Here is a 15369-nt window from a genome sequence, read left to right as displayed (position 1 = left end):
CATTATTTATTTTGCTGTATAACTGACAGTTGTCACTGTCAGTACAATGGTACCATTGTTTCAAGTGCAAATAATGCACATTGAAACAGAGTGAATTAAAGTGAAATAGACATCGTCTAATGCTCAACATTGTGCTTGCTTTTATATATCATGTTTGTTTGTTTTCTGTGTGAGTGTGGTCTGTGTGTCTGTGCGTGATTTTGAGTGTGCTGTGTGAGTGTGTTTGAGAGAGAGAGAGAGAGAGAGAGAGAGAGAGAGAGAGAGAGAGAGAGAGAGAGAGAGAGAGAGAGAGAGAGAGAGAGAGAGAGAGTCTGGTGGTCTGATCTGATCTGGCTTCAGTTGAAGTTTGTGCTTTCTCTGTTCCTGTTTGGATGGTTTTTTCGACGCAAAATGAACTTCGTCATTTATGAAAACCTCTTCATCTTCATGAGATCAGAGGACAAATATTAATCGCACTAATGGTAAAGTTTAAATCAAAGTTTCTGAATTTAAGTGATTTATTTTGTGTTGTAGTTTGACGCTGTTTATAGCATTAGCATTAGCTTCGGCTGGACTTTACTGTCACTCAAAGCAAACGGCAGTTAAAAACACCCATTAGCTAAATGCAAGTATATATCTGTAAAATCTCGATTATGCGTTCGATTTGAATTTGTATTTATTGTGTTTATAAAATGTTAAAATTATAAAAAGTTTAAAGCTGAAGTGATTATGTGAGATTAGTTAGCAGAAGTTAGCCGAGTTAGCCTCATACACGGACATTCAGACCAAAAAAAAAAAAACTTTAAATAAACTCTCTACCTTACTATGAAGAGGTACTTTTAATAATAACCCACCTGTTTTGACAGTTTAGAATTATTGACATAATTTCGAAACGCATAAATAACTGAAGTAACGTTACAAATACTTACTTTTAAATCATCACCATCTACAAAGGTAGGTTTAACAGTAGTTTGATTTTGTTGGAAAAGTCCTTATAAAACGATTATTATATTTTATATGTATTATTTTTGTCCATAAATTGCTTTGCATTTTCACTAGAGTATCTATCTAACTATCTATCTATCTATCTATCTATCTATCTATCTATCTATCTATCTATCTATCTATCTATCTATCTATCTATCTATCTATCTATTTGTCTGTGTGCCTGTCTCTCTGTCTATCAATGAACTGTAGCTGTCTATCTGTTTGTTTAAGCTTAGGTGTGCTGCTGGTATTAATGACATTATGTTCTGGTTTCTGTTATTTTTCAGGGGGATGTGGACTGCAGGTCTGTTGTGAAACTGAATCTGGGTCATTAAAGTAGTAAATACTCCAGTCCGACAGGATGGATCCGCTGGGCCGGTCCGGAGGGGAGATTCAGCGCAGAAACCCACAGAACGACTTTGAGCTGATCCAGAGAGTTGGCAGCGGAACCTATGGAGACGTGTATAAGGTACTGGACACATTATACCAGGATTCCTGAGAAACTCTCTTATAGAGAATGGGAAACTTCTTCACACTGCATTACATTCTGTAGCAGTTGCCATATTTTTGGTACACAATCAGGAGCACACAGTGTCAACAAATGCAAATCAGCAGAGAAAAAAAATCTGTTTTTGTATTAATACTTTTTGAGATTTGTTGCTTACAATCGCTTAAAATAAAACAGAGTAACATTTTAATATCTAACTAATTTAATCCCTCCCTACGACCAGACAACACACAAGACCTAATTCATTTCTCTTTTGCTGCTTATTGCTTTGATCGCTCTCAATACAAACTATGTTAATTGTTGTACTGCCATTCCATCTTAGTTTTACTCTGTAACTCTGATGTCAGTATTTTCATTCAGTCTTGTTCATTAAGAGACACTTATATAACTGATAAAATAATATGGTTAGTTCTCATATGGTGGATCATGTGTATCATCGTTATATATTGTCAAATTGGACTAAACCTTCTCAATGTTAAAGCATTAAGCCATTATAGACAATGTGCATTGGAGAAAGTGCCATACAAATAAATGACTTGACTTTAATGAATAAATATCTATAATATATGATATTCATCTATAAATATAAATTATAACGCCACATTTTGGTTAAGTTGTTAACTTCACTGAGTTTCACTTTCACCCTTGAAAGCTGAAAACTCACACCTTTTCCATGCTGGCCATGAGAACGGCTGTGGAAGTTGATGACGTCAAGATCCCATTCTCAGTATTCGCTGTAGACAGTGATATGGTAACCTGATATATATATATATGTATGTAGTTAGTTTTTATTTGCCTTCAAATTAATAATACTTGTGGTTTTAATATTTCCGTGTTGGGTCTGGATTCCAGCCTTAGGCCCTTTTTAGGCAAACATTTGTATACAAAGGGCTAATGATGTGAAGCAGTAGCAAGAAAAAATAACAATGTATTTATGCATTTAGTTAGTATTGTTATTTCTGAGCTGATTGGGAAGCCACAAACTCTTAAAGTGTGGTAAAGTCACTGTCATGAAATGTTTGTCTATTGCACCATCAGGCCACACATGGTATCCTGCATTTAAAGTTCTGTATGTTAAGAGACTCGTTCATTACCTTGCGTTAATATCCTGCCATGGGTTCATTTACTGCTTTTCCAAAGCCCTCAAAAGAAAAAAAAGGCCATATACAGTCAGAAAATGTCCCAGTAGCAGCTCCTGAGAGAAGAATAAGCTTCTGATTGTATTAGTGACATGTGGGTTGCTTGTTTCTGAGTTAGAGCGGTTTGGTTAGTGTTAATGTGTAAATGGACTTGTGCTGTTTCTTTTAAAGATAAAAGTTAAAACAAACAAAAAGATTAAAAAAAGCATTAGGAAATTAAATAGGTGATGAATTTAGTGCCAAGCATCTCTTTTATTTTTATATTATTATTGCTCATACCCGAGTAACAGATTTGAACAAATTAATAATCCTTATTATTGAACTTTACTTTACCATATAACTTTTCCAACTCCATGTGTGCTATAGTCATGTATGATACCTCAAATTGTGCAGTATGTTGAGATGATGTGTGCTATTGCTTTTTCTAAGCAATCATACATATAATTTTTTTTCACATGGTTTATGACCCAGGCTTCCAAGAACACTTTAGCAATTGCATGGTAACACCCTGGCACAGTGGAAGATGTCTTCAGAAAGTCTGTTCATAAGTTTTCGCAGAAAATGTATTAGAAATGGAAAGGGCATTTGGGATCTCTTGAGTTGAACTCAATTATACTCAGGAGGTTTAATGATGATAAATCATACTTGATCTCATGGAAACTTTGATCAAAGATTTATTAACTTTCATTTGGCTCGAGTCTGTGTGCAACATGAGTGTTTAATTTGTTTATTTGGAGACTAAACACACACATTGTCCCCCAGGAGTTTGGATGTTGCCAGTGGTCTGGAAGTGCTTGAAAATCTGGTGAATTGTTGTAGTTTCCATTCATTCAGCAAAGTGCAGAAGTCGTGTGTGTGTCTGCGTATTACATTTACTGTTATTGATTGCTGAGCACACTTCCTGGCCGGGTGAGTGGCTGCTGGTTATGTGATCTAGCATTGATCCGACCGACTACATTAAGGAATTTTCATATGGTCTACGGACTTTTTTTTCTAAAATGTTTCTAAAATAAAATGTTAGTTGTAACAGCGGAGATATAATTTTGACCAAACAGCACAGTTTTACTAAAAATGATAGAATGCAGTAAATAAATAATAAAATACTGTGGTAATGTAAATATAATAAAAATACATTTTTCCACACTACTTCCACACTTTTGGTTCAAAAAAATCTTATTTATGCACACCAAAACTGTTAATTTTAAATATTTTAAATAAACATTTTAAAAAAGTCTTATGAATTCAACTGATTAGACATGCTTTTTTTTAATGAAAATTGAATTAAACCATTATGACAGAAAACAGAATTTAGGGGAAAATAAACAAAATTGAAGGAAAACAAAATTATATTTCATATTTCATAGAGCACTATATAAAAGTACATGGTAATAGTAACATAAATTTTCACAGCAGTGTGTTTTTATTAAATCATGAAAAAATGTTTTTGAATTGATTTTTTTTTTTATTAAAGGTAGTGTAGGTCAGAATTTCATAAAAACTTTTTTCCAAATTTGTTTAAACTTTCTATATATATATATATGCATAATTAAAATCTAAGTACTCTGAAAAAAAGACTATAAAAATCGAGTGACTCTAGACCGTTTAATCTGCACTAAACACAGCTCATTATTTCGAACCGGGACGAAACAACGGATTGGCTTAGGCGACTGTCAATCTCTCCCAACCATGGCAACGACCACCCTTTTGCCCCACAGGACCTGCCCACTTGCGCGTATCCAGATCGTACCTGTTCGCATGCCCTTGTTTGAGCTTAAAGATGCAAAACTCAATGCAGGTCCTCTTGTCTAAAAAGTGCTCCTTGCCCTGCACTTCGACTACCCCGTCCTCGGCCTCTACTAATAGCACGGCCTCTTGCACGACCTCCTCTGCTTCACCCTCGACCACGGATCTGTCCTCGAGCTGACGATGCGGTACTTGCTTTCTTGTACTGTCTATGGGTAACTTACTTGTCTCGGGAGTGTAGTCCTCATCAGAATCAACAATGCTTTCATCAAGCAAACTCTTACATGCAGTCAGAACACCATATATATGTTATGAATCTTACACGAAATTCATCTTCATCACAGTGTAAATGATGGCAATGGAAAAACGTGTATCATGCAACCTGTTTTTAGCTTTGCCTTATAGATAAGTTGCTCGTTAGCGAATCAATAAATATATATTGTAAACTTTACCAATATCAATATGCTAGCTTTATAGTGAGTAATAAAATACAACTTATTTGTTTATCTTCATAATGATAGTTAGATTTTTTTATTTACATGTGTTTCTGACATGATGTCACTACATGCACTCTTTCCTCTCCTCTCCGTTCGTCTCAGGTAAATAATGTGTCTTAAGCTCAGCTGTCGGAGTCGCGCGTTCATGTGTTTTGGGGGCGTGGCTTTGGAAGGAGCCCAGAAGGGAGGGGGTGAAGTGAATGGAAATAATGAGCTGTCTTTAAAACAGTCGTGAGAGGTCTACAGACACTCGATTTTTATCCTTTCTTTTTCAGAGTACTTAGATTTTAATTATGCATTGATATATACAGAAAGTTTAAGCAAATTTGGAAAAAAGTTTTTTAAATTCTGACCTACACTACCTTTAAAAAATTTTTTTGTTTACAGTACTGTTTATTTTAATAATCTTAATTTAATTTAAACATAGCAAATATTCAACATAATGTTAAACCCTGGTTGACGGATATATAGTATATAGTTTACAGATTGAAATTGTTTTAAAGGGGTGCTATTATGCCCTTTTACGAAGTCTTGGTTTTGTTTTTTGGGGTGTACTAGATTATGTTTTCATGCTTGATTGTTCAAAAAACACATTATTTTTCAAATATTTTACATGATCGAAGCGTGGATTTCACAGGACGTTTCACAGTGGTATGTTTTTTTGTAATTTTCTTATAGATATGATGTTTTCCACCATTTAAATATACTGTATTTGTCGGAAAACTATGGTAATACAAATAGTAATGGATCACAAAAACATGGTTAATTTTCTTACGGGGCGGTGAACAGACTTACAAAAGCTGAAGTAAACACTATCAATACTGTAAGGATAGTTATCAGGCTAGCAGAGTCAAAGCTTTGCCCTTCGTTTACATCGTAGCTTTCATTGAAACTGTTAATAGAAAACACAACTACAAATAATAAGACATCGTTTTTTTCAAGTGATCCAAAAACATCAGATTGTCCTGAGAAAATGGGAATGACTACGTCTTTTAGGAGAAGCTTACATACAGAGCTTACAGAGTATACATACTGGTTTAGAGCTATGGATGCTGTTATCTGGCCTACTTGGTTATAAAAGTGTTATCAGAGTTATCTGGTTCAAATAACTGTTTTGAAGCTGCCATGGTGCTACTGTGTTTTACAGTACAGTAAAGATAGTACAAAGTACTATAACACACCATTACCACTTTACTTAGTTGTGTGTAGTTATCAATGAATCGTATCAAGAATTGGTGGTTTATGTGATCTGATCCTCAGTGAAACAAGCACACATATAACTTCCTTCCAAACACTTGATTGTCTCTCTCAGATGAGGACGTGTCTTGTTGTCTCACACATACCCACACACAATCATACTTGTTTATTGTACCCGTTTATCTTGCTCAGTCCTAAGATATACACCTTTTATGCACTGTTAAATGACACTTGCAGATTATGGCAAGTTACAAGTTACACTGTGAAAGGAAACATGTATATGTCTGGGAATTTTGGAAATTGTGTTTCTGGAGCAGGCATGGAAATGCATAAAATCTTAAAACGTCATTGTGTTGTGTGAGTGCTATCTATTTCTATAACTGTTTTTGAAATCCATATAAAACATTTGTGGAAAAGGTATGGAAATTCACTGGCCAAAAAGTGTGGGAACTCTAAAGTTACTTGTTTAAAAACACTGCAGGTAACAAATGGATGACCCTCAAGTCTCTTTTCTGTGTATGCTCATATGTTTCGATGGCTGATGACCTACTTCCATTTGGAAACGATGAGGCGGTTTCCATCAGAGACACGGCTCTCACTTACACAAGCACATTCCAGTGTTTATTTGAATCGGAAACTATTCTCGCTCTTTCGTTCTTTTTTTTAATCATAATCTGCCCTCCTTGTTTTTGTATTTTGCAGGCTCGAAACATCTCCACTGGAGAACTTGCAGCGGTGAAGATCATCAAACTTGAGCCCGGTGAGTATGAAGCCATTCTGTTGTGCTCAAGGAGGTGTGATGTGAAGTCTGCGGTGAAGCTCACATGACACATCCTGTTTTGTTCTTTGCAAAGCAGCATGAAAGAACAAATTAATGATGGTGTGTAGACTGATGTACATGAATGTTGGTGGATGTTTTATGATATGCATTTTTCAAATATTACCATACCGGTGCGTAGCTGAAACATTATGAAACATAATTCTGTAATTGCAAGTTGCAGCATTTTTTTTGCAGACATTATTGAATTCTAGATAAAGCTGTCAGTTTTTTTTTTTTTATCCTTGTCATGACTCCAGACTAACATTTGAGAGCAGTAGCACTAGTGCCACTAAGCTCTACAGATGGTGGTGCTAGCAACTGATTTGGTAGTGCTGTGGGGATTTTTAATCATAAAACTACTATTGTTTTGCATTAATAAGTGCAGTTACTTACAATATTGCATATTTGATTATTGGAAATTTGACAGTAAAGCACTGAGCTGAAAAGTGCATGAATTTCACGCTTAAATCCCTAAAATGAGTACAGTGAAAAAACACTATTTCTGCCACAATACCATGATTGTAGTTAGTGTTGCTACATTAAATCCATGGTGAATATTGGTGATTTGTTGATTTGAAGAAATCTTTCATGGCAAAAATCAAATCTTTCAATGTTTCCTATGGTTTATAACTATGGTTTATGGTTTATAACAGAATTCTAGGGCTGTCAACTTTAGTCGTTTAATCGACCAATCAGTCGATGCCGTCTTGGTCGACTGACATTCTTATTGGTCGACCAGTCGAATTTTTTTTTTACCAATAGAAATAGATTTTCAATGATTTACTCCTTGATATTTATTCCTTTATAAAGCAGTTATTTTTTACTGTTTTCTAAATATAATTAGCCTATGTTTTATCCCCAACTGTAAATTATTTAATTTAGCCTATTTTTTGTAACTGCGCCACAGTTTAGCGCACACACATAATGCACTCGGGAACCGCACCTGTGTCTGGCTACATTTAAAAAATCGAACTTGAGAACGCAAAAGACGTGAGCAGCCCTTTTAACGGCTTTATCATGCTGACTCAGATTGTGTTTTCTAAATATGTTTTCGTTTTATTTGTACACTTCACGCATTTGAAAATAACCTAAATAAAGTAACAAAACGAAAATAAACCTATATGCCTTCTTACAACACAGCCTATTTCAGATTAATTTTAAGGCTATTTTGTTTTTTTTGTGTGTTGTTTTAAAACGCCTAGATGGCTAGATCGGCTGGACAAAAGTTAACCCATAGCTTTGTAAGTAAAGAAGAATACAGCCTGTATAAATGAGAGCTTTTGTTTAGATTTTTCATTATGTGGCAGATAGCAGTTCTATTTTTTGTAGCGTTTGGTGTAAGCAGGTGCGCGATGACTCACCATAGACCTAGGACAGAGCTCCTCACTTTTTGCAGTAAAAAAATAATAAATTTTTTTTAGTCGACTAATCGTTGCGCAGGACAAGACCTTGGTCGACTAAGGATTTCTTTGGTTGACTACAGCCCTACAGAATTCTGCATTGAAGTTGAATGCTTGTTCTCACTAGAAATTTTGCATTGATGTTATTAATTCTGCCGTGAATTCACTGTGTAATAACGATGTTGCATGCTCAAGATCAACCCGCAAGTAAAACCTGCAGCTCACGCTGTCTAATTATTTTCCTGAGCCAATAAACGTTTCGCACAATGCAGCTCAAACGAGTAGCACAGTTTCATTTCACATTTGTTTAGTTTGTCGATTGATCTGGACCCGCAGGAAAAAAGGTCTCAAAATGTGACCATCTGGTCGCAGTCTGGAACCCTGTTTGTGTAAAAGCTGTTCTGTTCTCACGCTCTTATGACTTTGTTTGACATTAAATATCCCAAAAGATTATTTAAATCATTAAGAGCCTGGTGAAAGAAAAAAAAACACGGTAAAAAATATGTTAATTCAGTCCTATATATTGTATGTTTATTAAATTGACATATGTATTAATAGAGGGTGAGACTGCAAGATTAATCATGACTACAATCGGGAAATGGCTTAGTGTGTTTGGTGGTCCAGAATGAACTTGAAGTGTGGCACTCTGTGCATTTACACATGATCTGGTGTTCTCAGATCATCTCGGTTTGCAGGAAACGCTGCTCCATACAATCTCATTTCTGTCTGTGCTTTGAGTTTGGAATGCTTATGCCGTGTATTGGGAACAACTTGCGGCAATCATCTCTCCAAGCTTGTAATGAGAAGAGTTTATCCACCTTTTTTCTAATGAGCCTAATGTTTTAGATTATGGGAGGCACTTCTGGATTGGGCAAATTTCACTTTAAAAGACTGAAAAAAATACTTTCAAATCAAAGTTGTGCTACAAATAATCCTTTTCCAATAATCACTATGCCAGTATGACTGAATGAGCTGTAATAATTCCCTTCATGTTCCATTTTCAGACCTAAGGAGAATAACATAATGCTTGGTATAAAAAAAATCATTGGCATTTCATTGCATTACACCTAAAAATCAGTCAATAATCTTCCCACAGTTTAATTTGTTGGGATTGATGGGCTTTTATCTACCGTATTTAGTAAGAAGAGGCATGGCCATGTCTTGAACGTCTGAGGCTTCCGGTGTCATCTGCTTCCAGTTATTTTAGCTGTATGAAAACAGCCTGGTATGCTGCTTGAAATTGCAAACAGGTATTTTAGTGTGTTTATGATCACAATAATAAAATAAAATAAATTATTATTTTAGTATCTTGATGATCATAAAGTATAGTTTAGTTATAGTTTTATAGTATAGTTTTCCATTTTCCATTTACTGTACTTTGTTATTCTTCTAGGTACATGGTTAATGAATCTCAAATCTCGCACATTGACAGAAAATATCTTACTTCTGCATTTCTAATTAAGGTGGATAGAGAATGAAGTTATTGTTTCACAAGTGTCCTTGAATGCTTTCTGCTTGCTTGAATTCTGCCGTAACCGTTTCCAACACGTCTGTAGCAATAGAGGCCGACTGTCCTTTTATAGTACCGTACCAAGTGTTTACTTAATGACGTGTGAGCATTTATGTCACTCAGATTGTGTCAGTGTCAGATCGCATGATGCTGATGATTGTTAGTGATTTGCTAGCAACTTGTCTAGATTGGTTAACATCTGGACAAAAAAGTAAAAAAGCCAAATCTGATATCCACCTGGAAAGCAGGTGTGCGTGTGCTTTATCGTATGTCACATCTAAAAGAAGCCCGTCAGCTGGAGTTTTCGTGTGAATCTGAGTGTGTTTTGTGTAGAGTTTTGCGTGACCACAAATGGCATCTAATGGAGAACTGAAAAGCTGACTGAATTCACAACTTTTTTTTGCAGTAGCCACACTGTTACGCTGCTGCAGGAAAGGACAAAACTTGACAACGAAGATACTTGTTGATGTAGAGGACAGATTTATTTGCTTGCTCATTGGCTAGTTTACACCCCACCCCATAGAAATGATCCAATCACATCGTAGCAACCATTGGGATATCTGTCAAGAGGGCATTTTTTTTTACTGTGGAAGTCTGGGATCTCTTTCCACCGCTGAGAGCGGATGGGTGTTTTTTTTGTCATAGTTTGGTTTGTGGAAATGTTAAATATGAATCCCAACTATAAAATTTGCAGAGCATGAATAATTGTGAATAAGATGAAGTTATGGTTTCCCCTATGGTGGATGTTTAATTTGGGATCCATTTGATGATCCATTCATTTCTAAATTCATCACAAGCAGCTGGCAAATTATTTTGCTGTAGATTGAGATCTTGTGTTTGCTTCTCAAAGCATTTTTTGGGCTATTCTTCTGGATTCTCTCTGATCTGTTTTACACAAGTTATAATGTATTGGATAGTTGATACAAATTTGTAATACCAGATAATAATTAGTTGACAGAGAATTTAAGGAGATCTGACAAGTGATGTGATAGTTGTGTCTCAAGATTAGTGAGGCTTTTTCACAGAAGTTGTTTTTCTAGTTTTAAGTTTGTTCCTAAGTAATTTTACATTGTTACACCAACAGTTAGAATTTAATTAAATTCATTCATTTATTCATTTTTTATTTATTTCAACAGGGACAATGTGCAAAAAACATTAATTAAAGATGCACCAGATTTAGCTTAAGCTAGTTTCCATCTGCAGTCCCCGAGCAGGTGAATTACAATACAAAATATACAATATGAAATGTTACAATTAGTCACTCAAATACAACTATCAATTAATTCAGTCATCCATTCTCTATTTCAACCATCAATAAAACCTCACTAAAAAGTCATATTTACATACATAATTACAGTGTTGTAGTCGAGACCACCTCACTCGAGTCCGAGTTGAGACCGAGACCAGAGAGAGTCGAGTCCGAGTCAAGACCGAGTCCATAGAGAGTTGAGTCCGAGACCAGAGACGGTCGAGTCCGAGTCGAGACCGAGACCAGTGAGGGTTGATTACCTAATTTACTTTTATTTACTTAGAGAAATCCTTTTTTTTTACTGAATTTACTTAGAGTTTAAAAAATATGATCAGTTTAGGGTAAAAAGGCCACATAGTAGGTGGTGTTAAAAGTAATTTTATTACAATTTGTCATGCGCAGTTGCGCACTAAAAAATCACCAATCACTGGGTGTGTCAATCAATTTAAAGAAATATTTTATTAACATACATTAATAATCATGAAAACTATTTTGAATTGAACTCGAGTGGACTCGGGAATAAGTCAGAGTCCTAAAAAAGAAAATGTTCGAGTACGAGTCAATTCCGAGTCCAAATGCACACGAGTCCATGACAAGACCAAGACCATTAAAATATGGTCTCGAGATCGAGTCCGAGACGAGTCAGAGTCTCGAGTACTACAACACTGCATAATTATCTATGCTGGCACAACTGGTTGTTCAATAGCACTTTCCTTATATTACTAGAAAAATCCTTCAGGTCAAAAGTGAGTTTTAGAGCCTTTGGGAGTTTGTTCCATTCTTTAATGCCCTTGAAGGAGAAGGCTGTCTGTGCAAAGGCCGAGCTACATTTAGGCAGCCTGCAATCATTGCAACATTGCGACCTGGTACTCCTTGTCATCTTTTCAGAGCAAAACTGTACAAATGTTTTTAGGGCAAGAGGCGCAATATTATTCAAAATTTTAAAAACTAATCGCACATTGGCATACACAATTATATTATCAAAGTTTAACATACTGCATTTTCTAAGAATCAGACAGTGATGATATCTCAATGGTTTTTTATCCAAAACTTTAACAGCTTGATTATATAAAGATTTTAAAGGTTTTACTGCCGTTTCACTCGCCTGTGACCAACAAGAAATACAGTAATTAATATTTAATATCCATTGTTGAGGAAGTACAGCGTCCATGGGAAGCCCGAAACACAGAAGACCTGACAGCTGCGTGAACAACACACTCGACGAGTCGACGTGCCTCAGAAATATACGCATGCCATTTTCTGCATATTCTGAGGGAGGAGTTTATGCAAATGTGCGGGTTAGTGACGTGCCATAACCCAGCTGTAGTCCCAATCGAGTCGTTTTTGTAGGCAATTATACTTCCTGATTTTTAAAAGACGATATCTCTGCTTACACTGAACTTTCAGAGCTGCAACTTTGCAGATACTGTTCATGCACCAACAGCAACATTACACACTATTTAAAATGAAAAAAGTGAAATCGCAGTCAACCCCCCCTTTAATCGGTCTGCAAATCCAGTCTTGTTTACAAAACAATCCTCAGTGAAATGAAGCGAACAGACGGACAATGTTTTACCCACATCAGCTGGAACGTCATTATAAATAAAGTTTATCCAAATAAAGAATCCAGTGGAAGCATATGCAGCGACTGTTTTCTTCCACAACCAGGCACTGCACAATATTTTGTATTGCTCGCTCGATCCGGTTTGTCATCACGAGGTAGGCATCTATGTCATTTAACTATGCATGCGTGTAATACGCGAAAAAAAAAAACGAGTCGTTTGTTGAGGCTGGTGTCAATAAAAGCTTTCATTGGACTAACAAGGACGTTTTCAGTTCCGAAACTTACAGGATATTCTTATAGTATCATGACCTCTAAGATTTCAAAAGCTCAAGGAAAAATTGATTTCTCAGTTCATCACACCTTTATTTAAAACAGATGTATTAAGTTCATCAAAAGTGACAGTAAGGACTTGCAAACAATTTATTTCAAATACGTGCTGTTCATTAAAACAACAACAAATGTTTTTGTTTTTTTTTTAGCTCCAAACCAGCGTATTAAAATGATTTCTGAAGGATCAAGTGACGACAAAGTAATGGCTGCTGAAAATAAAATGAATAAATTACATTTTAAATTATATATAAAAATATTACTGTCTTTACTATGTTTTTTGAAATTCAGCCTTGTTGATTATAAGAGACTTCTTTCAAAACATTATAAACTCCTACTGACCCCATTCTTTTGAACCTTAGTGTATTTTGAAGATTGTCAATGGGGTCCAATAGTTTACACTAACTATTCCATGAAAATATTAGAAAGTAATGATCATTTAAAAACGTATTTCTGTGTAAATTCTGTTCACTGAGAAGTGCATCTAGCTCAAAGGAAGCTGCCTGAGTTCAGCTTTCAACAGACAAACCCTCAGGCCCTGCTGCTGTCCTTTCACACAGTCTCACATTATCTCATATTCTCACACTCTTGGGCATGGCCTGTTTGTCTTGAGTGGAGAGGAAGTGGTCAGAGCTTGTAGGCATAACTGTGTTGTTTCTTGTTTGGCACATAAAACCATACACTGTGATGCTGCAGATGTCCTGTGTTGAAACTCAAGTGCATATTGCCCCAAATTGTTGTTCCTAGCAGTCTTTAATGTTCTGACAGCTACGTTTCTTTCTGGATCTCATTATGGAGTCGTGTGAAACAGAGGTGGTGGGGTTTTGTTTGCGAGTTTCCAATTGAAAGGTCTGCACCAGAATAGAGAAGTGGTTACAGTCAGTTAAACATCCATCACTGGGTTGAGGTCTATGTTGAAAGGCATCTATTTAAAAAAATATAGGGTTTCATATTTTTACCTTGTATATTCTAGGCGGGGAGGACGCTGTCATTTAATATTCTCTCTCTCTTTTTTCTTTTGTCTATCATTTTTGCGCGAGTTTTGTGAGTAATGAGATTTTCAGCTGTCATGAACAGCTCAAGAGATTCTGAGAGCATCACAGTGACGACCAATGCTTATGTAAAGGAAACAGCGCCACCTGCAGGAAACTATGCGGCATTCACTGTACTGAAGCCATTAATCATAAACAAATCATGTGCTTCAAGTGAAGATGCGTGGTCATTGAGTCACACGATAAATTAAAATGGTTTAAAACTTGTGATTCACTGCTTTAACAAAGCAGGCTTTGAAGGGAAAGAGGTGTGCGAGTTTGGCTGATAACGTCTTCTTCATTCTTTTTTAATAGGCTAGAGGCCTTGTCATGACACATCTGATTATTTGACTTGGGATTTTAGGAAAAAATGTGGATGCAGCTATTAGTCACTCAATTTTCTGTATGATTTTTTTTATATTTCTGTGAGCATGCAGGTAAGTCTAGGACCATGATGATCTGTTTGCACTGGAATCTGATTTTGGCCACATTTAAAACAACAATGTGAACAGTAAAAAAAAAAATCGGGTTTGAGCAATAATTAGTAATTGAGCGCTAAGGCTTGCAGTGTGAACATAGACTACGAGTGAATGAGTTCTAGATGAGGAGGTTCTGTTTGAATGGTTAACTAACTAAATCACAAAAACCCACTAACGCGAAAACTAACGAGTTCATAATAATCACTCAGCCATCTGCTCTCCATATCTGATCCAACCGTTCCGTCTTTCTTTTCACAGTTTAATTTCTACAGCTGTCATCTACTGATTCTTGATTGATCAATAACATTCACATTTTCTTTTTCCCTCTTTTTTTAGGTGATGATTTCTCAATCATCCAGCAGGAGATTTTTATGGTGAAGGAATGCACCCATCACAACATTGTGGCTTACTTTGGCAGTTACCTCTGGTAACAATGGATAGATTTTACTAGATTTACTAGATTGAACTAGATTTTTCTATAAATGGATTTATTTTAGATGCCTAATTTATGATGTATTTTTTATTTAAATGCCTCACATTTGAGTTTAAATATATGTACGTTTTTTAAAGATATCTTTCTGTCTCTCTTTAGCCGTGAAAAATTGTGGATTTGTATGGAATACTGTGGTGGAGGATCCTTACAAGACATTTATCATGGTAAAATGGTTGTGTGTTTAAAAATGTCCATGTTGAATTGACACCCTCTATTTTTATTATGTATGACACCACTGAACATGTGTGTTTGTGTACATGTGCAGTTACAGGTCCACTCTCTGAGCTTCAGATCGCCTATGTCTGCAGAGAGACATTACAGGTAAGATTCTTTACTCACATGGTATAAAGGCCTGTTCACACCAAGGATAACTACGTATAACAATAACATAAAAGATATAGTTCTAAAAAAAACAAAAAAACAATAGAAGAGTCCACACCACAACG

General features: G+C 35.8%; 1 protein-coding gene across 3 annotated transcripts in view; it reads left to right on the top strand.

The window, feature by feature from the left end:
* The first annotated feature begins 302 nt into the window (after positions 1-302).
* The window catches only part of map4k5 (mitogen-activated protein kinase kinase kinase kinase 5), a 42258-nt gene continuing 27191 nt past the window's right edge, over positions 303-15369 (top strand). For all 3 annotated transcript variants that reach the window (XM_039656234.2, XM_039656233.2, XM_039656232.2), the window contains exons 1-6: positions 303-461; positions 1254-1435; positions 6753-6810; positions 14767-14857; positions 15023-15087; positions 15189-15244. In XM_039656234.2, the coding sequence (XP_039512168.2) occupies positions 1328-1435; positions 6753-6810; positions 14767-14857; positions 15023-15087; positions 15189-15244 (378 nt within the window). In that variant the 5' untranslated portion in view covers positions 303-461; positions 1254-1327. The remainder of the gene's footprint in view (positions 462-1253; positions 1436-6752; positions 6811-14766; positions 14858-15022; positions 15088-15188; positions 15245-15369) is intronic.

Source organism: Pimephales promelas, chromosome 11 (genome assembly GCF_988280905.1).
Source record: "Pimephales promelas chromosome 11, fPimPro1.hap1.1, whole genome shotgun sequence".
NCBI lineage: Eukaryota > Metazoa > Chordata > Actinopteri > Cypriniformes > Leuciscidae > Pimephales > Pimephales promelas.
The sequence above is the reverse complement of the archived record's forward strand: the minus strand, read 5'-3'. Positions and strand labels throughout refer to the sequence as shown.